Genomic DNA, 22,629 nt, shown 5'->3' with positions numbered 1-22,629 from the left:
CATTCACATCATCGTTGGTTGTAGTTATGCTCACACTTTGAGTGATGAGGTTTTAAAATAAATGGAGTAGAAATGTTTACCTGGATCACAAACACTGCATTGCCTGCACTTTGTCATGTTGTGGTTTTGGTTGTCCATGTATGATTTCCCCATTTCACAAGGAGCACATAGAGGATTACTTCCACGAACTTGACATCGCTTCAACATGAACGTTCCTGTCAAATATAAAATGAGTTAAAATTGCCGTAACGGTTTTGACCATAAAATAACAGTGGAATTGAAAACAGCACTCACCAATGGGACAAAATTCACAACAAATCCCATCATGTTGCAGGAACTGATTTTCTGAACATGGAGATAAACTTTCTACTCGGAAACACGAACCCTGTACACCCAAAACACACAAAACACATTATTAGTCTTCAATCTGTTTCTCCAATGAATAATGAGTTTCTCATTAATTTACAGTTTCTTTAAATGTTCAACCAATACCTTTCATGAAAGAAAACTTTGTGGTTAAAATATTGATATACAAGTTATTACAATGTTGCAATTTCCAATGGACTTCTAGTTCGAGGTCTCTGCGCACGTCAGTTGCCTCGGCAGTTTCTCCTTCCACTTCATCAAAGCTAAGTTTTTCGGACCGAATCAGTCATGTCTTTCTGTTATATTTTCATCCGTCAATGTTTTGCTGTTTGTGTGTTCGTCCAATTTTCTCTGTTAAACCCTACCTTGTTGGACTGTATTGTTAAAATTCTGTCTCTGCTTTAATGCCATCCATGTTCCTTGTTCTGCTTATTTTCTCTCAAGTATTATCCTTTCAGCCTCCTCAACCTTATCCTGTTCCCCCTCCTCACTTCAAAGAAATAAAAACACACACAAAAAAAATGTTTTCATGAAAGACACAAACTCAATCTGCCTGTAATTCCATCTACCTGTATTTCCTGTGCTTCATTATTTACGTCTTCATTTTCTCAATATCTCCAAACTGAATCTTCATTGAATGAAACGTTTCTTCTTTCTTCCTTTGAAAGTTTTCAAATGCATTTTAAAAATGCTTCGCTTTCTTTATTTATCCATCATGGGAATACCAGTGTTTTTCTTCTTCAACATTCTCCTTCCTCGTCTTTTCAGAAGGATTATTTTCCAAACCTGCCTCTCACATAAATTCTTGGTTCATGAACCAACTCCTCCTGTAATTACAGCACAACTTTCCTCCATACCTTCAATAATTATTTCCTCCATACCTTCAATAAATAATTATTTCCTCCATGGCTTCAATAAACAATTATTTCCTCCATGGCTTCAATAATAATAATAATAGTTATTTCCATCCCTGCCATGATGTCTCTCTCTCCATATGTCCAGATTGAGGATCTTGAGAAGTCCAGTTTGCAGATGTCTGCTCAGGAAAATGAATTCTCCCTCACGTCCTTTAACTGTATCAAACCCCTCCATGTCAGTACTCTTACCACATCTCCTACAAGCCCGCATCTGACAAATCCCACCCCTTCTATGTGTCCCCCGCTTCAGCATTGCTCCGCTTAATGTCCCCTCTTACTGCATCCCCCATCAAAACTTCCCCATCAACCCACCCCTAAGAGCTTCCCAATCACCCGTCGCCGTTCCCCTCACACCACCCCCACTTTTTCACTGTCATCCCGCTCTTCAAGTCTTCACCTTCGTCAACCCTGGAATCATTCTTCAAGAAGAAGCCAACAGTTTATCAGGAAGAAGAGCCTCCTCACATCTCATCACCCACAGCTGTTAAGGAGATGAAGGAGTGGAGTAGGATGAACAACAATTGTTCTTTTCTGATTTTGTTAATACTTACTGGTATTATTATCATGAAGCAATTGTTCTTTTTATTTATAAATCTAGTGAAAAACGACATAAAATGTCAGACATAGCCACTGTTGTTTTAGTACTTTTGCTGTACAGTCAAAGGACGAGCCCATATTTATGTACAACAAAAGTGGCTGTCAGTCGACCGGACAAGCATCTTTGATCAGGTTGCAAAATAAAGTGAGGGGCACATGTATGCCATCATGTACTGTGTTTGTGCCAAGTTTGAACAAAACCGGACTAAGCATGTCTGATAAATGGTTGGGGACCATTTAAGTAACAAAATGGCCACCAGTCAGTCATCTTGGATCTGATCTTGAAAAAAACAATGACGTGCATATGTACAGAAACATGACCGAAGTAAAGAGATACCATAATTTTTAAAGAATTTATTTATTGAACATTTGACGTATATTTGTCCTTTTTAATATATACACTCATATTTAGTATGCTTGCCATTTGCAGATTTCGACGCATTTACTCTTTCAGGCATAGAACTAACGAGTTCTGAAATTTTCTCTTGTGGGATTTCTGCCCAGGCTTCCCGCAAAAGGTTTAGCAATTCTATCCGCGGTGTTGGTTTCCTGGAATTTTTCCCCACAGTTCGATTCAATATGGCCCAGAGGTGTTCAATGCGATTCATGTCAGGAGACTGACTTTGCCATCGAAGTCACTTGATCCCATTTCTGTCCTGCCATTCTTTGGTCTTTTTTGCAGTGTGGCATGGAGCTCCATATACTATAACTCTGTCAGCACTGTTGACATCATATTTAATGAATAAGATATAAGGTTCACTTGAGTGACCCAGCATTATTGGCGGCGGAGGTTTTGCACTCTCCCGAGTGCTCCCCCTCTTTAACCTCCGCCATCTTCGAAGATGGATGGAAGTTACTGTTTTCACCCCCTTTCTGTTTGGTACTTACGAAATCTAAAGATTTCGTAAGTATATTGATGCCTTCCGTTTGTTTGTTTGTTTGTTTGTTTGTTTGTTTGTAGGCACGATAACTCGAGAACGGAAGAAGCTACCAATGTCAAATTACACCACGTGATTCAAGAGGGTGATGGCTAGTGCTGATTAGATTTTGGTCAAAATCAGTCAAAGGTCAAGGTCACGGTGAGATCAAATATTCGATTTTTGATGGTTTGGAACAGATAACTCGAGAACGGAAGAAGCTACCAATGTCAAATTATACCACGTGATTCAGGAGGCTGATGGCTAGTGCTGATTAGATTTTGGTCAAAATCGGTCAAAGGTCAAGGTCACAGTGAGGTCAAACATCCAAAAAATGATAACTCGAGAACGGAAGAAGCTTCCAATGTCAAATTACACCATGTGATTCAGGAGGGTGGTGGCTAGCGCTGATTAGATTTTGGTCAAAATCGGTCAAAGGTCAAGGTCACAGTGAGGTCAAACATCCAAAACATTCGATTTTTGATGGTTTGGTACAGAATCATCGTATAAACTTCTGGTTTGCGTCGCTACCTTCTCAAGAGACAGCTTTTCTTAGACAAGGTCAGAGGTCAAGTTGACGATTTCTTAAGTACCAGTCTATGACTGCTTGTTTGTTTGTTTGTAGGCACGATAACTCGAGAACGGAAGGAGCTACCAATATCAAATTACACCACGTGATTCAGGAGGGTGATGGCTCGTGCTGATTAGATTTTGGTAAAAATCGGTCAAAGGTCAAGGTCACAGTGAGGTCAAATATTCGATTTTTGATGGTTTGGTTCAGATAACTCGAGAAAGGAAGAAGCGACCAATGTCAAATTACACCACGTGATTCAGGAGGGTGATTGCTCGTGCTGATTAGATTTTGGTCAAAATCGGTCAAAGGTCAAGGTCACAGTGAGGTCAAACATCCAAAACATTAGATTTTTGATGGTTTGGTACAGAATCATCATAGAAAATTCTGGTTTGCATCGCTACCTTCTCTGGAGACAGCTTTTATTAGACAAGGTCAGAGGTCAAGTTGACGATTTCGTAAGTACCAGTCAATGACTGCTTGTTTGTTTGTTTGTGAACAGTATTACGGAAAAACTCCTCAACGGATTTCGACGAAACTTGGTGGGGGGGTTAGGTATGGTCCAAGGATCATGCCATTAAATTTTGGACTTGCCCCCCCCCCCAAAAAAATTGTTAGAGAAAGAAATTTTTTTTTTTGCATTTCTACATGTTTTAAGTGATTTCCAACCCCCCCCCCCAAAAAAATTTTTTTTACCCCTACCCCCCCAAAATATTTTTTTTTGCATTTCTACATGTTTTAAGTGATTTCCCACCCCCCCCCCCCAAAAAAAAAAAATTGTTAGAGAATTTTTTTTTTTTGCATTTCCACATGTTTTAAGTGATTTCCAACCCCTCCCCCCAAAAAATTTTTTTTTACCCCCCCAAAAGAAAATGTTTTTTTTGCATTTCTACGTTTTAAGTGATTTCCAACCCCCCCCAAAAAAATTGTTACCCCCCCCCACCCCAAAAAATAGAGAATTTTTTTTTGAATTTCTCCATGTTTTAAGTGATTTCCAACACCCCCCCCAAAAAAATTGTTACCCCCCCAAAAGAAATTGTTAGAGAAAAAAATTTTTTTTTGCATTTCTACATATTTTCAGTGATTTCCAACCCTCCCCCACCCCCCAAATTGTTTGAGAAAAAAAAATTTTGCATTTTTACATTTTGATTTCCAACCCCCCCCAAAAAAAAATTTTTTTTTTTCATTTCTACATGTTTTAAGTGATTTCCAACCGCCCCCCCAAAAAAAAATTGTTAGAGAAAAAAATTTTTTGCAACTTTTTTTTCAACAAAATTTCGATTTTTTTGTGCATTTTTTCATGTTTTAAAGTGATTTCCAACCACCCCCTCCCCCCCCTCCCCCAAAATGTTGGAGAAAAGAACTATAACTCTGTCAGCACTGTTGACATCATATTTAATGAATAAGATATAAGGTTCACTTGAGTGACCCAGCAGTATTGGCAGCGGAGGTTTTGCACTCTTCCGAGTGCTCCGCCTCTTTAACCTCCGCCATCTTTGAAGATGGATGGAGGTTACTGTTTTCACCCCTTTCTGTTTATTTGTTTGTTTGTTTGTTTGTTAACCTCCGCCATCTTCGAAGATGGATGGAGGTTACTGTTTTCACCCCTTTCTGTTTGTTTGTTTGTTTCTTTGTGAACAGTATTATGGAAAAACTCCTCAACGGATTTTGACGAAACTTGGTGGGGGGTTAGGTATGGTCCAAGGAGAATGCCATTAAATTTTGGGCTTGGTCCCCCCCCCCCAAAAAAATTGTTAGAAAAAAATTTTTTTTTTGCATTTCTTCATGTTTTAAGTGATTTCCCACCCCCCCCCCCAAAAAAAAATTATCCCACCCCCAAAAAAATTGTTAAAGAATTTTTTTTTTTACATTTCCACATGTTTTAAGTGATTTCCAACCCCCCCCCAAAAAAGATTGTTACCCCCCCAAAATAGAGAACATTTTTTTGCATTTTTACGTTTTCAGTGATTTCCAATCCCCCCTCCCAAAAAAAATTTACCCCCCTGCCCAAAAAAAAGGATTATTTTTTTTTTGCATTTCTACATGTTTTAAGTGATTTTCAACCACCCCCAAAAAAAATTTGTTGGAGAAAAAAAAAATTTTGCAACTTTTTTTTCAACAAAATTTCGATTTATTTTTTATTTTTATTTTTTGCATTTTTACATGTTTTAAGTGATTTCCAACACCCCCCCAAAAAAAAATTTCCCCCCCCCAAAAAAAAATTGTTGGAGAAATTTTTTTTTTTGCATTTCCACATGTTTTAAGTGATTTCCAACCCCCCACAATAAAAATTGTTACCCCCCCCAAAAAATAGAGAATTTTTTTGCATTTATACGTTTTAAGTGATTTCCAACCCCCCCCCCAAAAAAATTGTTAGACAAAATTTTTTCTTTTGCATTTCTGCATATTTTAAGTGATTTCCAACCCCCCCCCTCAAATTTTTTTGAGAAAATTTTTTTTTGCATTTTTACATGTTTTAAGTGATTTCCAACCCCCCCAAAAAATTGTTACCCCCCATAAAAGAATTCTTTTTGCATTTCTACATGTTTTAAGTGATTTCCAACCCCCCCAAAAAAAAATTGTTGGAGAAAAAAAATTTTTGCAACTTTTTTTTCAACATATTTTCGAATTTTTTTTGCATTTTTACATGTTTCAAGTGATTTCCATCCCCCCCCCCCCGCCAAAAAAAAATGTTGGAGAAAAGAACTATAACTCTGTCAGCACTGTTGACATCATATTTAATGAATATGATATAAGGTTCACTTGAGTGACCCAGCAGTATTGGCGACGGAGCTTTTGCACTCTCCCGAGTGCTCCCCCTCTAGTTCATCTCTGCTAATGCCCTGTTCGATTCCCGCAAACAGAATTCAAAAAGTTTGCTTAGTTTTGGAGATAATTTTTTAGGCGATTTCCATTAGTGGAGATATTTTGACGTCATAACTTTTTTTCTAGGAGGAATTTTCAAAATTGGAGATGGTTACTGTCTGCACAGGGTATTTTTACATATATATGCCAAGTTTCAGGAAGTTTTGATGAAAACTGTAGGCTGTGAAACAAACTAGTTTCGGAGATAATGGTATAAGCGATTTCCATTCGCGGCGATATTATGACGTTAACTTTTTTTTTCTTGTAAGAATTTCAAAATTGGAGATGGTTACTGCCTGCACGTGGGCTTTCTGCATATACATGGCAAGCTTCACGAATATCCGATTAAAACTCTGGGTTGTGAAACAAAAAATGTCAAAAAATAGGAATAACCTCATAAAAATTAATATGACGTCATAGTGATGTATCATATGTGCGGTAATTCATCTATTCGAATGCCCCGTTCGATTCCCGCAAACAGAATTCAAAAAGCTTGCCCAGTTTGAGATTTTTTTATGCCATTTCCATTAGTGGAGATATTTTGACGGCATAACTTTTTTTCTAGGAGGAATTTTCAAAATCGGAGATGGTTACTGTCTGCGCAGGGTATTTTTACATATATACACCAAGTTTCAGGAAGTTTCGATGAAAACTGTAGGCTGTGAAACAAATGAAACAAAAAATGTCAAAAAATAGGAATGACGTCATAAAAATTGATATGACGTCATAGTGATGTATCATATGTACGGTATTTCATTTCTGCTAATGCCCTGTTCGATTCCCGCAAATAGATTTCAAAAAGCTTGCCTAGTTTCGGAGATAATTTTTTCGCCGATTTCCATTAGCGGAGATATTTTGACGTTGTAACTTTTTTTTCTCGGAGGAATTTTCAAAATCAGAGATCGTTACTGTCTGTGCAGGGTATTTTTACATATATATGCCAAGTTTCAGGAAGTTTCGATGAAAACTGTAGGCTGTTATGTGAAACAAAAAAGTCAACAAGAACAACAACGTGAGTAAGACTTCGAGATCCACCACGAGGATCTAAAAATTGAACCCAGATGTGGACTCAACCAAGCTAGGTTCATGGGAGGCAGGAAAATGGACAGAACAATTCCAAAAGTGATACATATTCAAACCATCCCTCAAATCAACTGTAGCAAGTATTAAAACATTTTAATAACATATATGGATTTAATCCATACCAAAATAACAAAATATATAAAACATTAAGCATTTTATTGCTTTTATAAAATTGCAGAAATAAGAAAAAATAACATTGAAAATAAATGCAAAAACTTAGAGGGATGAAATCTCAAAAAAAAAAAAAAATGAAGAATGACACCACATTACGATGCCACAATTCTACCCCACAATCCTCTTCTGGTTTCGCATCACAATATATTTTGATGTTGTTCCATCACAATCCCACAACAAAAGTAAAAATGTCAAAATATATCGATTTCTGCACCCTTCCTTGCTCCCCTCCTCAATCTCCTCACTCCCCCTCCTTCCTCACTCCCCCTCCTTCCTCACTTCCCCACCCCTCTTCACTATCCCTCCTTCTTCACTCGCCCACCCCTTCTCGCTGCTGCCAGCTGCTTGGGAGTTCATCAAGTGAACAAAAGATAAATGTTATGTGAATTCAAATGAGAATTAACTCTAACCGAGTACTTTCACATGTTGATAGTTAACATCCACTTGAGGAATCAATATTGAAAAGGTTTTTGGTTCAAAAGCAACCAATTTCAAAATATAAATTTAAAGTGTTGCCATGTATGATTCCCAGAGGCAGGTAACTCATTTTGTGGGTGATACAATTAGTATCTGACATAATTAAAATAAATAATAAAAAACAAGACGGTTTAACTTCCACTCAGAGATAAAACAGAAAATCATTCAATCCAATGAAACTCAAACCATCTGAAACCAAGAGAGATGGACCGAAGACACGTCTGCGCACTTAAAGAAAGTCAAACCAGTTTGAAAACCTTATAATGTGTTCACACCTCATTCGATGATTGGAACAATACAGCTTTTTGTGTATCTATGGAGGATGGAATAACTCAAATTAAACACACCATGATGATGAGAATTAGAGGAAGCAGGTTCGGTTGATCCATGATTTCTTCTCGAAAACAACAGTTCAATTGGTGAAAGATTCTCCTGGGATTGTTTTAGCAATCTGCAGAGAAAAGGCAGAACAGACCATGTTGTATAACACAGACATTCATCTTTCTTTGTGGATAATTTTCATCGCAGTGAACACTTATTTGGTCTGAAAGGTTCATCTTGACCAAAAACGACCATTATGATGCAGTAACAGAAGGGGACACTGCATCTCTGATCACATCATGCTTTCCATGGGGGATTTAAAGATACCCTCTACATCTGTTTTATGGATATTAAAGAACTAAACATATACACAAGTAATCACAGAAGGAAATTAGTCACAGGTGGAGGACATTCAGCCCATCATGCCTGTGCCACATCAACACCACATCAATTTATCAACGCAAGATCCAAACAAGAAAAGCAAAACGTTAATTTTTTTTTTCTTTTCAGGGGAGGGGGCATGGGCTTGGGTAAAAAACAAAAAGCATCAACCACACAACACTCCATACACATACACACAATCACCCATCAATGTTCAAGCTACCTAAAACTCCTGTTTTACCTGTTTAATAAGCCTGCCATCTCACTTACCTCACTAACCACTCTCCCGGTGCTATTCCTCAATGGGCCCACACTGGTCCTAACCTGTTCTTTTCCCCTGATATACTTAAAGGAAGCCTTGATATTATGTTTAATATTCTTAGCCACGTCCTTCTCACACTCTCGTTTGGCTTACCGAGTTATTTTCTTAACTTGCCTCTGTTTACTCCGATAGTGATATTAATCTAACTCCAGTCCTGTTATTTTAAACCGAATAAATGCGTGCTGCTTCTCCTTAATAGCGTTCCTTATCTCACTGCTCAACCACCCTCGCCTCTTTCTGCTTCTAGTTTTCCACCTCATTGGAATGTACTTACTCCGCACTCTACACATTTTCTCATTGAAGGTTTCCCATTTCTCTGATGTTGATTGTCCTATTGTTTGCTTCTCCTCATCTACATCACCCAACTCTCTCCTAATATCCTCAAGGTTTGCCGTTCTGAAATCTAATAGCCTTACCCTACGATCCTGAACTCTAACCCTTAACAGATTCTTAGCACACACACTGTTATGGTCACTTGCTTCTAAATACTCCCCGACCTCCACCTCCACCACAATATTGGGATCGTTACTTAAAAGGAGGTCGAACACTGCACTCCCCCTCGTGGGCTTATCTACAAACTGGGTTAAAAAGCAATCCTGGAATAAAACTAGGAAATCCTCATCCGCTCTGCCCTTTCCCTGTTCCTGGACCCAATCTATCCCTGGCAAGTTAAAATCCCCCATAATCAATACTCTTCCCTTACCACATGCCCTTTTGAATTCTTCAAGTTCTCCTCCTTCCATCATTTTCCTTCACACCCGGAGCCCTATAAAAGCATTCTACCATTATATTACTGTTTTTACAATCTCTAATCTCTACCCATACAGTTTTATCCACATAAATTCCTTCCTTAAGCCTCGGTCACATTTGCCACGGCGGCCGTGGGGTCTCCAAAATCTGCGGCCACTAGCAATTATACGGCTGCCGCAGTATTTCCACGGTCACACAATGTAGCAGTCACATATGTTTTTTTTTTTTTTTCGGGGAGCCGCATGGCGTATTCAATGTGAAATTCAACAGCTGTGAAATTCAATCCTTGCCTGACAGTCCGTCACACCACGTGATCGGATTGCTTTTTTTGTTATTAATTAAAACACAAGATGGTTAAAAAAACAAACATCACAAATGAAGGTGAAAACACGAGGTAAGGCCTAAGTCACATTTGGCTCGGCGGCCGGAGGGTCTACAAAATGTACGGGCACTAGTAATTATAAAGCGGTCGGAGTATTTCCACGGTCACACAATGTAGCAGTCACATATGTTTTTATTTTACGGGGAGCCGCACGGCATATTTATAAATTGTGGAGACCGAAAACGTGGGGGTGCCGTACGGTCTTTGATTTGATGTCGCACGGTGACCTTAGGGCATCGCTGCGGTGGCCATAGGATTTTCAAGGCAGACGCAAGGTGCCCGCAAGGCGACTGCAGGGGGGCCCTAAGGCGAACGTGCGGCCTGACGGACAGTAACGGGTGGGTATATATTCCAGTTCTTTTTCTTACTGAAATAAAAATATACCAGTATATATATATAACTGAATATACTATAACTATAATATACCGTGGTGCCCCCAGAATCCGCACACCCCATTGTTTGAACAAATTGGAATCCGAACAATTTTTTCGAGAAAATTTTGCCCTAAAAACCTAATACATTTTAAAAAACCGAACACAACGTAGCGTTCATGTTTGTTCACGTGTCTCCCCCACCTGTTCGAGCCGCATCTTCGTGCTTTGTTCATTCAGTTCGGCGGTGGAAGTCCTCGTGAAAGCATCTCTCGTGTGTCGATCGATACTTTAGATCTCAGTCACACTTGCTCTATGGCGAGGATACGACGGCCGTACGCCCTCTGAATTGACAGAAACGTGCGGTGGCCGCAGAGAAACTGAGGTGGCCTCAGAGTGGCCCTACGCCGTATGGCTATATTTTACAGGTCGTAAGGTCGCCGTGGAATTATAACGCGGAGTTATAACTTTTTTCATTTCTATGTTCGCCGTAGAAATTCGACAAGCCGAAACAAAAGAACTGGTTAAAAAAAAAATTTAACCCATTCGTTACCGTCCGTCTGGCCACACGTTCGGCTTAGAGCCCCCCTGCGGTCGCCTTGTGGGCACCTTGCGTCTGCCCTTGAAAATTCTATGGCCGCTGCAGGAACGCCCTAAGGTCACCGTGCGACATCAAATCAAAGACCGTTTGGCACCCCCACGTTTTCGGTCTCCACAATTTATAAATACGCCGTGCGGCTCCCCGTAAAATAAAAACATATGTGACTGCTACATTGTGTGACCGTGGAAATACTGCGGCCGCTTGAAAATTACTAGTGCCCGTACATTTTGTAGACCCTCCGGCCGCCGAGCCAAATGTGACTTAGGCCTTACCTCGTGTTTTCACCTTCATTTGTGATGTTTGTTTTTTTAACCATCTTGTGTTTTAATTAATAACAAAAAAAGCAATCCGATCACGTGGTGTGACGGACTGTCGGGCAAGGATTGAATTTCACAGCAAAACCAGTTGTAATTTGGAATATCCATGATTACGCCAGCCCGATGCATTTGATGAAAGTGATTGTGGTTCTGGGGGCATCATATTTGATGAGCTGCCCTGGGGGCAGCGCTCTCGCAGAGTGCGCGAGCGATCGGAACCCAGGCCGGAGCACGAGCCTGTGTGGACCTTGGATTGGTGATTGTACCAGTTTACATACAATACACCGCCACCGAAGGTCATTTACTCATCTTATTTTACCTTAAACATGGGGAATTTCAGTTTAAAGTGTCTTGAAAGTGGGTTTTCTTTGGGTCCACGAACGGATTAATTCACTGCATTATTTCTTATTGGGAAAATATTTTTGGAATCCGAACTTTTTGCAATCCGAACAGCCTCCTGGAACGAATTAAATTGGGATTCTGGGGGCACCACGGTATAGGCAAACACCTATACTCCGATCTCTAGCGGTAGCGCACGGTGGACACACGGTCGACGCAGACTGCAACGGAGGCCGTACGTAGGTGCACGGCGGGCGTAGGGGAACCGTGCGTCGACCCTGCGTTGCCCGCAGGTAGTCACACAGACCGCAAGGCCACCGTACGGCGACCGTGGAAATAGTGCGGCCACCGTAATTTTTTGGGGGTTGGGAAAATTCATTTTTCATTGAGAAGAGCTTATGGAAGCCGCACGAATAACGCAAGCCCACCGTACGCCCTACGTACGGTCGACGTGGAACACATCTACGTCATAGCTTGGCTTGTCAAATTGCTACAGCGAACATAGAAATTAAAAATAGTTATAACTCCGCGCTATAATGCCACGGCGACCCTACGGCCTGTAAAATATAGCCAAACGGCGTAGGGTCTCCCTGAGGCCACCTCAGTTTCTCTGCGGCCGCCGCACGTTTCTGTCAATTCAGAGGGCGTACGGCCGCCGTATCCTCGCCGTAGAGCAAATGTGACCTAGGCCTTAATGTCACCTCTTTCTCTTGATGCAATGCCATCCGTTACCCAGATTGCTACTACTCCTCCTAATCTCTCCTTCCTATCACACCAAAATACATTTTGAAAATATTTCACCCTTGTGTACTGGTACCAAGACCTCCATGCTTGAATGTGTTAGAGAGAAGAATACGTGAAGTTCAATGAGTTGTTGGTATCAGTGGCGTTCATGTAGAAAAGATCAATAAATTGATTTTGTTTTGTTAGTTGCTTGAAATCAGGGGTTGGGGTTACACACAGAGTAGATAACTCAATGGCAATAAACTGAAGGAATATTAGAACAAGAAGTCTAACAATAAGTTCACTGGAATTGTGAGTGTTGTTCATCCACTCATTTTGAGCTTTAAAAAGATGAGAAAAATGATGAAGATTCCTGAACCCAACATTGGTATTAAAAAGTGAGACCTCTCCCTCTCCCAGGCGAGCACGCTCCCAGTTTTATCATCTTATAGATATTCTTGTTCAGCAACGAGACCTTTTAATTTCTTCAGATCCAATCAAGCATACATTCATCATTCTAAAATACATCTCAAGTTCATGAAGACTTTCATTCAAGTGTATGGTAATAAAATGTAGGCAGTGACTGTGGGGAACTCTACAACTTCCTGGAGGAGACTGTTTCATGCTCCTGTGACTCTCTCACTAAAGCAGAAACTCCTTGTGTTCAAGAGTTTATCTAAAAAATAAACTCTCTCAATGTGCCACTTCCTTGGACCAGGAACTTTGTGGAGGATGAGTGAGGGAATAGTGGAGGGGAGAGAGGATGGGGGGGGGGGAGAGTGTTGGGAGAGAAGTGTGGAAAGGGGGAAAGTGGATGGAGAATGGTGGAGAGTGGAGGGGGGAGGAATGAGAGTGAAGGGGGAGGAGGATAAGGAGGGGTAGGAGGAAGAAGAGGAGGGAGAGTGGAGCAGGGGAGGGGAGGAGTGGAGGAGAATGTATTCAGTCATGTGTAGTTTGTAACAACAATTTTCTTATTGAAACTTTAAGGTTATCAAAAAAAGAAGTTGCAGAAAAAGCCTTGAACAATTTTGATCGTTTTACCTGCCAAGAAATAAACAATTTACATGGAGGTTGGAGGGGTCTCCATGTAAGTGGCTTTCCCTGTAGCAACCACATTACTGGAACTTAAAAAAATTCTCCAAGGCTTAAAAAAAAATTCAAGGTTTCACGCTTAATGTGCTTCCACTGGACTAAGAAGGGCTATTTATAGTACAATAACTTAAGAATAGTCCCAAGTGGGGCAGATGCAAAGCAACATTTGGGGGGGAAAATACAGATTAATATAAAACAACGTTGAAGGGTGAAAAAAACATCACGGTTGTGAAGAGAAGCTTCAACTTTGATTACTTTGGAGTGAAGAAGATGAAGACTATCTCAGTAACTTCCTCAGGTGTTTGGAATTCCTTCCTTAACAATCCATAACAGAACAGAACTTGGGAAAGGGTGAAGATTACCAACTGTCTGTTGAGGTTCAGGTTCAGAATTTGTTCCTCTTGTGATAAACACACAATGATTTGTGGCTGTGTGATGCAAATGAAGAAAATGGCATTTTTTAACCTGAGGGTGAATTCAGTAATTCATTTATGAACATATTCTGCATTCTTTGTCTTTGGACAAAAAAACCACGTTGGCCAAAAAAAAAACAATAGAAGAGAAACCTACGTAATCAACAATAATATTTGTGAAATGTATGTTTTTGTGTCATTCCAAAAGCAAGGGCAAAGGAGAAAATACATTGTCTATAGAAAGTCTACACCCCCTTTCAAAATGTTCACCTTTCGTTGCCTTGTATTCTGGAATTAAATTGCATTAAATCAGACTTTTCCACCTTTATTTACACATCTTAATATACAACTTTCAAGTGAAAAACAAATTCAACAAATTTCATAAAATTCATTAAAAATACAAACTAGAATATCTTGGTTGGATAAGTGTCCACCCCCCTGAGTTAATACTTGGTGGAAGCACCTTTGACAACAATTACAGCTGTGAGTCTGTTGGGATAGGTCGCCACCAACTTTGCCCACCTTGATTGGGCAATATTTGCCCATTATTCTGTACAAAACTGTTCAAGCTCAGTCAAGTTGTGTGGGGAGCATTGATGGACAGCAATCTTCAAGTCATGCCACAGATTTTCGATTGGATTTCCGTCGGGGCTCTGATTGGGACACTCAAGGACATTTACATTTTTGTTCTTTAGCCACTCCATTGTAGTTTTGGCGGTGTGCTTTGCATCATTGTCATGCTGAAAGGTGAACTTCCATCCCAAATTCATCTCTCTTGCAAAGGACATCAGGTGTTCCTCTAGGATTTTCTGTATTTTGCTCCATCCGTTTTCTCTTATATCCTGACAAGTGCCCCAGTCCTTGCTGATGAAAAACATCTCCATAACATGATGCTGCCACCACCATGCTTCACAGTAGGGATGGTATTCTTTGGGTATTGTGCTGTGTAGGGTTTGTGCCAAACGTAACGTTTCATATTTTGGCTGAAAAGTTCCATCTTGGTTTCATCAGACCACAAAACCTTTTGCACATGGCTTCAGACTCTCCAGAGTGGTTTTTTTTGCATACCTCAAACAAGATTCAAGGTGGGATTTTTTGAGTAATAGCTTCCTTCTTGCCACTATACCGTACAGACCAGATTTGTGGAGTGCTTGGGATATTGTTGTCACATGCACACAGTGACCAGTCTTTGCCATAAAGGCCAGGAGCTCTTTCAAAGTTGCCATTGGCCTTTTGGTGGCCTCTCTGATCAGTCTCCTCCTTGCTTGGTCATCCAGTTTGGAGGGACAGCCTGATCTAGGTCGGGTCCATACGCCTTCCACTTCTTAATGATTGTCTTGACTGTGCTCCAAGGGATTAACTTGGTGTATGATTTTGAAGGTGATTGGTTACACCTGAGATAATTTACAATTGCTATTACAAGGGGTTGGACATTTATCCAACCAAGATATTCTAGTTTTGTATTTTTAATTAATTTTTTGAAATTTGTAGAATTTGTTTTTCACTTCGAAATTGTTGTTTACAATGTGTAAATAAAGTTGGCAAAAGTCTGATTTAATGCAGTTTAATTCAAGGCCACAAGGCAACGAAAGGTGAAAAATTTGAAAGACCCTTTAGAACCCTAAGATCCTTTAGAAATCTTAGACCCCGAAAATCCTTCAAAACCTTATAGACCCTTTAGACCTCTGTTCTTCATTACACAGCCTGTGAGCCACTGGCAGACCCTGGGGCCTAAAATGCGGCCTCTGATGTGCGGCAGATAATACACAAATGTGAAAACACCTCATCATAATCTCCCATGATTATACACAAACGTGAAAACATCCCATCATAATCCGACATAAGCTCTATTAAATTGACCCATTGGTTTCAAATGAGTGTTCCAACATGAAGCATAAAAATAACATCACTACATCCATGGATGGCAGCACACAAATAATTATTCTTACAGCCTAGTTAACCACACAAAGAAAAGTACGTGGGGCAGGGGCGAATAGCAGCCATTACGAAGTCCTGCAGGTGGTGCGGCAGCTCTCACACTGATGTCCCATCGGCAAAGGTTGTCCCCCTCGAACAAAATAGTGAAGATCACTGCTTTAGACCCTTGAGAACCCAAGACTCTTAAGACCCTTTAGAAACCTAAAGACCCATAAAATCCTCTTCACCACCTTCTGCAGCTCAACTACAACCGCCCTCCATTGAGAGATGTGCATCTGTCCCACTTGGGACTACTCATTAACCTCCGCCATCGAAGATGGATGGAGGTGACTGTTTTCACCCCTTTCTGTTTGTTTGTTTGTTTGTGAACAGTATTACGGAAAAACTCCTCGACGGATTTCGACGAAACTTGGTGGGGCAGGTTAGGTCTGGTCCAAGGATCATGCCATTAGATTTTGGACTTGGTCCAAAATCCAATATGGCCGCTATGGCAGCCACTTTGAAAAAATATTAGATTTTTTTTTTTGCCTTTCTACATGTTTTAAGTGATTTCCAACCCCCCCCCCCCCCCCAAAAAAAAAATTGTTAGAGAAAAAAAAATTTTTGCAACTTTTTTTTCAACAAAATTTCGATTTCTTTTTTTTTTGCATTTCTACATGTTATAACTCTCACTCTCACTATGTCTCTTCGAAAGGACCGTTTACAAAACCCCCCCATCCACTTTCTCAACAATCCTCTGGAAGAAGTCTTTTCTTTCAAGCTTCTGGGTCTCACTATCTGCCATGACCTTTCCTGGGAAAGTCACATTTCCAACCTTGCCTCAAAAGCCAGTCGCCGACTGGGAATCCTCCGTCGTGCAAAGTCCTTCCTCGGCCCTCTTGAGCTCCTGACTACTTACAAAGCTTTTGTCCGTAGCCTGATGGAGTACTGCTCTCCCCTCTGGGCTGGTGCTCCTGCCTCCCACCTTTCTCGACTTCACGCTGTCGAAACCAGGGCTTTTAAGATCATTGGCATCTCCCGCAATGAAGCTGAGTCTTTGGGCCTCTCACTCAATCACCGCAGGTTGGTCGGTGGTCTTTCTGTCTTCTACCGACTCCTCTCCAGCCTTGCCCCCCTGCTCTCTCTGCGATTTGTCCCAACCACATTTCCACAGGGCGCTCAAGGTCCGCCAACAACCCCCTTCTGGTAAAACTACCAAAATCACGAATCACTGCTCATCTTCACTCTTTCATTCCTCTTTTTTCCCGCCTTTGGAATAAACTTCCTCACTCTATTCTTTCCCATTCTTCCCTCCAGGCTTTCAAAACAGCTGTTCACCACCACCTCTTATCTTCCCCCATCCAAATCCTCGATCTTTTCTACCCCCGATAATCCACCCATGCCCACTTCCTTCAATTCTCCTGCTTTCCTTCCTGAAAGTCCCTGTAATGTCCATCTTCTCCTCGCCATGTTCCCCGTCCCATCCCCATCCCTCTCCCTTCCACAGTTCACCTGTGTCTGTTCCCCAATGTTTTGTCCCTTCCACTCCCACCCCTCTTGTCTCATGCCTCCTTGCTGTGAGTTGTGTGTTAGCTCTCATACGAGCCTCGACCAAGGTATACAAAAAAAAATATATATATATATATATATATATATATATATAAGTAATTTCCAACCCCCCCTCCCCCAAAAAAAGAATTGTTAGAGAAAAAAAATTGCAAATTTTTTTTCAACAAAATTTCGATTTTTTTTTTTTTTTGCATCTCTACATGTTATAAGTGATTTCCAACAAAAAAAAAAACATGCCAAAATTATAATTGCGGCTGATTTTGGAGCTGCAGGTGGATATACCCACGTAAAATCAATTTCTGTCTCAAGGAATCTAGTTATGATGAATGAATTGAGGATGTAAAAGTTAAAAGTAAAAGGGAAAGTTGCAAACTATAACTCTGTGAGCACTGTTGACGTCAAATTGAATGACTAGGATATCAGGTTCACTTGAATGACCGAGCAGTATTGGCAGCGGAGGTTTTGCACTCTACCGAATGCTCCGCTCTAGTTGTAAATGTCATCGTTGGCTTCCCATTTGTGAGAACACCAACCTCATGTTCATTCCTTGTGTTTTTAAGCCTTTAATTTGAACTAACTCAACATCAATCAAGTTAATGTTGTTATTATTTTGTTCATACAATTGAATGGGGAAAAATATTTCAATAGTTAATCAAAGAGATTGTTCATAATTGCTAAAATAAAAATTCAATTATAATTGTGTTTTTTTATCTGAACAATAAATTATCATCATCATTATACACAATAAAAAAACACACACAAACTTGTGGAGTTGATTTGATGTTTCCACTTCCACACTTGTAAGAAATATTTATAAACATCATAACAATCTGTGATGTCGGGGTACGATCTAAAAACAACTCAACGTACACTAGTACATGTTGTATCGACACTGGTCAAAACAAAACAAAAGAGAAACTTCAACTTTGATTCACTTGGACTGAATAAGATGAAACTTTCACAGGTACCTCCTCAGGTGTTTGGAATCCTTTCCTCGATTTTGATTCAGAAAAATTACTTCAAGTTAACAATCCACGACAGCAGAACAGAACTTGGGAAACAGTAAAGATCACAAACTGTCTGTTCAGGTCCAGAATTTGTTCCTCTTATGATAAACACACAGTTGTTTGTGGTTGTGTGATGTACAGTAAAGGAAGAAAATGGAATTCTTAACCTAAGGGCGAATTCCATCATCTATTTGTGAACATATTCTGCATTCTTTCTCTTTATAAACCACTTTGGCATCAAAACAAAAAACAGAGAAGAGAAACCTATGTTATAAACACTAATGTTTGTGCAATGTGTTTTGATGAGAAGGAGAAATAAAACAAAATATTAGTTTACATTTATAGAGGAACAACTTGCTCAAATGGAAGTCGTGAATGAACCAATTTGTACGCTGGTTGGTTGGGTCAGTTTGAGAATGTTTCCAAACCATCCAGTCATGAATCACATCGGGATATGATTGATGCCCCTTGGTTCATTCTGACCATCTATATATTACTAAAACTCTCATCTTGTATACATATATATGTATGTATGTATGTATGTATGTATGTATGTATGTATGTATGTTCCCGAAATACAGCCAAAATGGTACACGATAGCGCAAAAAAATTCAGGCCACCTTACTCACCATTTGCCTGCAGTGTGCAGTATCAAGTTTCGTTCAAATCGGGCAACAAAAAAATATTCAAAAATCAATTCCCGATTCAGTCAAATTTTCTTCAGGAGAATTTGATCAATGCAAACAACCTCAGCGGTATAGTTCGCTGGAGCTCTCTTTTTTTTTTTTGAAATTATTTTTTTTTCATCAACCGCTGTCACAACGGGAACCAAACGGGTTCACGGGTCGTCTAGTCCTTACTAACATTCACAAACCGGTGTTTTGTGTGTTTGTATGTCACACTCCTCCTACAGTTCTGGGCTGATTATATCCAGACTTGCTGCATATGATCACTGTGACCCCAATTAATGCATTGGGGTGTTTTTATCTTTGGGGCGTGATGAGGGGAGGAATCCAAATTCTCGATGTAAATGTGTGTCATGTGGCGCCACCCCCAGGTGGGAGAGGGTAGTACAAATCTCCACCATTTACGGTACAGTATTCCCATCCCCACGTATTCCAGTGCAGTGAGGTGTTTTGAATTATAAGAAGTCGGTATGTTTTTGCTCCATGCACATAACCCGGGTTGTTTTTTGAGTACACAGAGCTGTCAGTTGCCTGTGCACCTCCCAAATAAAGGTATGCATCAGAAAAACGTGTTGCATGTTTGGAACAAGATTGCCCGTTGGGCGGGTACTCTGCTAGTTTGAAAAATACAGTAAATATATGAACAGGGTTTAATTCTCTCAGCTTTTAGTGTTACAGGAGATAAAATTATATGGATTAAAATGGGAAAATCTGAAGAGACAGGTCACAGGCTATAGATGAGGCATTTTTCAGGTGTGTGGGCCTTTTGAGGAATTCAGATGATTGAGTGAGTAAGTGAACAGCGATATAATATTAGTTACCCACCATTTATTTTTAAACACCTCGCAACTTCAACATATGCTCTTCTTTATGGGGCAGAAGTTAACTAGAGAGTTCATAGAATACGATACCCTGCGAAATGTTCAGGTATATATTTGTCTTTTAATAAAATAATGATTTTAAACATAGTTTTAAAAAAATCCAGAAGTTTAGCGTGACTGAAGTAGTCTGATACACCACCCTTATACGCTGAAACAAAACAACGTTGAGACGTAGTTCAAGAGATGAATGCTTTATTGATCACATATAACAGTATCAATCGGCATTGTACATTACCAATTTGGTGGTGTATTCTTCACCCCAATACTGCACTCTCTCTCATGTCACATCTACTTCCCAGGGGCTGTGCTTGACAGCTCCGATCACATATACTACCCAATATAATATATCCAAGTACGGCAAAACTGGAGGTTCTTGGAATTATTATGAAGGGCTTTGAAGTTAATTTGTGTTCTACAGTGTTCAGGTATACAATACAGTTTTAATAAACATTTAAAGAGGTTAAAGGCATTGAAATAAATTGATTCTGGGTTTTACCGCCGTTTTACCCAGTGTCTAATTACACCACCCGATAGTTGCAATGGTTATTCGTGCCTGTTGTTTGTGTCCTGTGTAATGTCCTTAAAACAATTTTTCATCTTTTGAATGATTTTATATTTTGTTTAACTGCCAGGGAGGTAGATAGAGTAAAAATATTGTTACGCATTTCAGAATCCGATCCGATGAATGCATACCAACATCCAGGTCCTCAGATAGTTATTTCCCAAATGCATGTCCAGGATAGACCCATCCCCATGTCTGGTGGGATTCTAAATGTGATGCGTTGAGAAGGGTAAAGAATAGATCCCCTCTCTTATGGGAAGCTTTTTCTCTTTACGATAGACACATTCATGCATGATGTTTCTCTCACCGATGCCGACGCCCGCCTTTCCCCGTTTCTTTAACGGATGCCGATACCCGCCTTTTCCATCGACGTTCGACACCCGTCCAGCAGCTCTATGGACGCTGGCTGGCTTCTTTTCATATCGGGCTGAACAGTGAAGTGATCATTGTTGTTGACAGTTTTAGGAGCACTTCACGTTTGTGCTCGGTAATTCTGACAAATGGCTGCTTTTTGCTCACCCAGCACCACAGACATGGCCTCGTCAGCAGGAATAATGCGGACTTGGGGGTTGTCACAGTAACGGTGTGCAAGTGGGGTGGGGTGAATTTGGGGGGAGTCTGTGCCGCCTATAAAGAGGAGAGGTCCATTCGTGGTGAAAGGTGAGAGCGAAGTGAGCAGCACACGCAGGTCAGTCGACGAGTGAGGCACAGGTCAGTCACCAATGAGTGAGGCACGGGTCAGTCAACAACGACTCAGTTTGTCAGTCAGTTGGCGATAGCTGGTTGCAGTTCTGACAGCTTTGAGAGTGTTTCATCAGTGCCAGTCAGATGGCTGCTTTCATCGTTTCAGGCAGACAGTTTGCTTCATCCATGCCAGTCAGACGGCGCTTCGGCAGTTTCAGTCAGACAGCTGCCTTCATCCGTGTCAGTCAGACGGCTGCTTTCATCGTTCCAGTCAGACAGTTGGCTGCTTCGTCGGTTCCAGTCAGATGGTTGCCCTTGGCATACCTGTTTTTTGGGGGTGACGTCGACTGGTGTTCAAGGCTGTTTGCGAGTGGGTGCATGGCAAGACCGGGTTCTGGCGACAGAAAGGGCACGCTCACACATTTCAGGAGATTTTTATTTGATGGACGGCTTCTCTTTGGTGAGCGAGATGATTCTTCTTCCCCCCCCCCCCCATCCCTGAACAATCTGCTGGGTACCCTTGTCTGTGTTTAGTTGTTAAAGGCCCAGTCACACCTTGACGTTTTAGCCAGTGATGGCAACGTATTAAAATGTATCTAAAACGCTGGCTTACGTTGAACTTTTGATGTTTGTTTTTTAAAGATTCGGACGTATTCATAGCGACTTGGTCTTATGTATAATGCATTACTAACGGACACAGAACGTTTCGTTGTGTTATAGATAACTTATACCAACGAATGCTGAACCTGTTGTTGGCCTACACAACCGATGCCCAACGATAGTCTAACTTAGGCATAGCGCGTTACACGCATCGCCGACCATGTCGTGACGTAGCCTATTAAAAGGCTGACGCACAACGATTCGAATCATAACTGCCGTAGAAATGGAAGTGTCAACATCGCAGTCGCACCTTGGCGATCTTGCCAGCGTATGCCGACCTAAAAAAAATGTGTCTAAAACGTTGGGGCACGTCAAATACGGTATGAGTAAGTTTGGTATACGTGAGTACAACGCTAAAGTACGCTATCATACGTCGTAGTAAGTAGAGTACGTCAAGAAATTTTAAACATGTTCAAAATTTTACGACGTACTCGGCGTATGACACACGTTCCGCATGCGATGGGGATAAGTTGTACACACGATATGTGGACGCTTACACACGTCCACAAAGGCTACTTATAAGCTACTCATAAGTCGAAACACGTCGCGGTAATGTCTTTTTTACGCGAAACTTATTTCTAACTTATGTTTGACGTGCTTTGAACCAATTCTTTACGTAGTCCCAACACACATCGTCGTATGTAGACGTATTCCAATGACGTCTTCCGGTCGACAAAAAAAAAA

At 40.6% G+C, this 22,629-nt stretch overlaps 1 protein-coding gene across 1 annotated transcript in view; it reads right to left on the bottom strand.

Annotated features, from left to right (window-relative positions):
* Positions 1-18,574, bottom strand: part of LOC147033489 (uncharacterized) — an 87,831-nt gene extending 69,257 nt beyond the window's left edge. Inside the window, exons 1-4 of the mRNA XM_085851615.1 lie at positions 18,434-18,574; positions 8,315-8,418; positions 295-385; positions 81-215 (exon numbers count right to left, since the gene is read on the bottom strand). Of these exons, the coding sequence (XP_085707741.1) occupies positions 81-215; positions 295-385; positions 8,315-8,356 (268 nt within the window). The 5' untranslated portion in view covers positions 8,357-8,418; positions 18,434-18,574. The remainder of the gene's footprint in view (positions 1-80; positions 216-294; positions 386-8,314; positions 8,419-18,433) is intronic.
* Between the last annotated feature and the right edge of the window lie 4,055 nt (positions 18,575-22,629).

Source organism: Eptatretus burgeri, chromosome 2 (assembly GCF_056783735.1).
Source record: "Eptatretus burgeri isolate ZD-2024b chromosome 2, Ebu_testis_v1, whole genome shotgun sequence".
NCBI classification, from domain to species: domain Eukaryota; kingdom Metazoa; phylum Chordata; class Myxini; order Myxiniformes; family Myxinidae; genus Eptatretus; species Eptatretus burgeri.
This window is presented reverse-complemented; position numbering and strand designations above follow the sequence as displayed.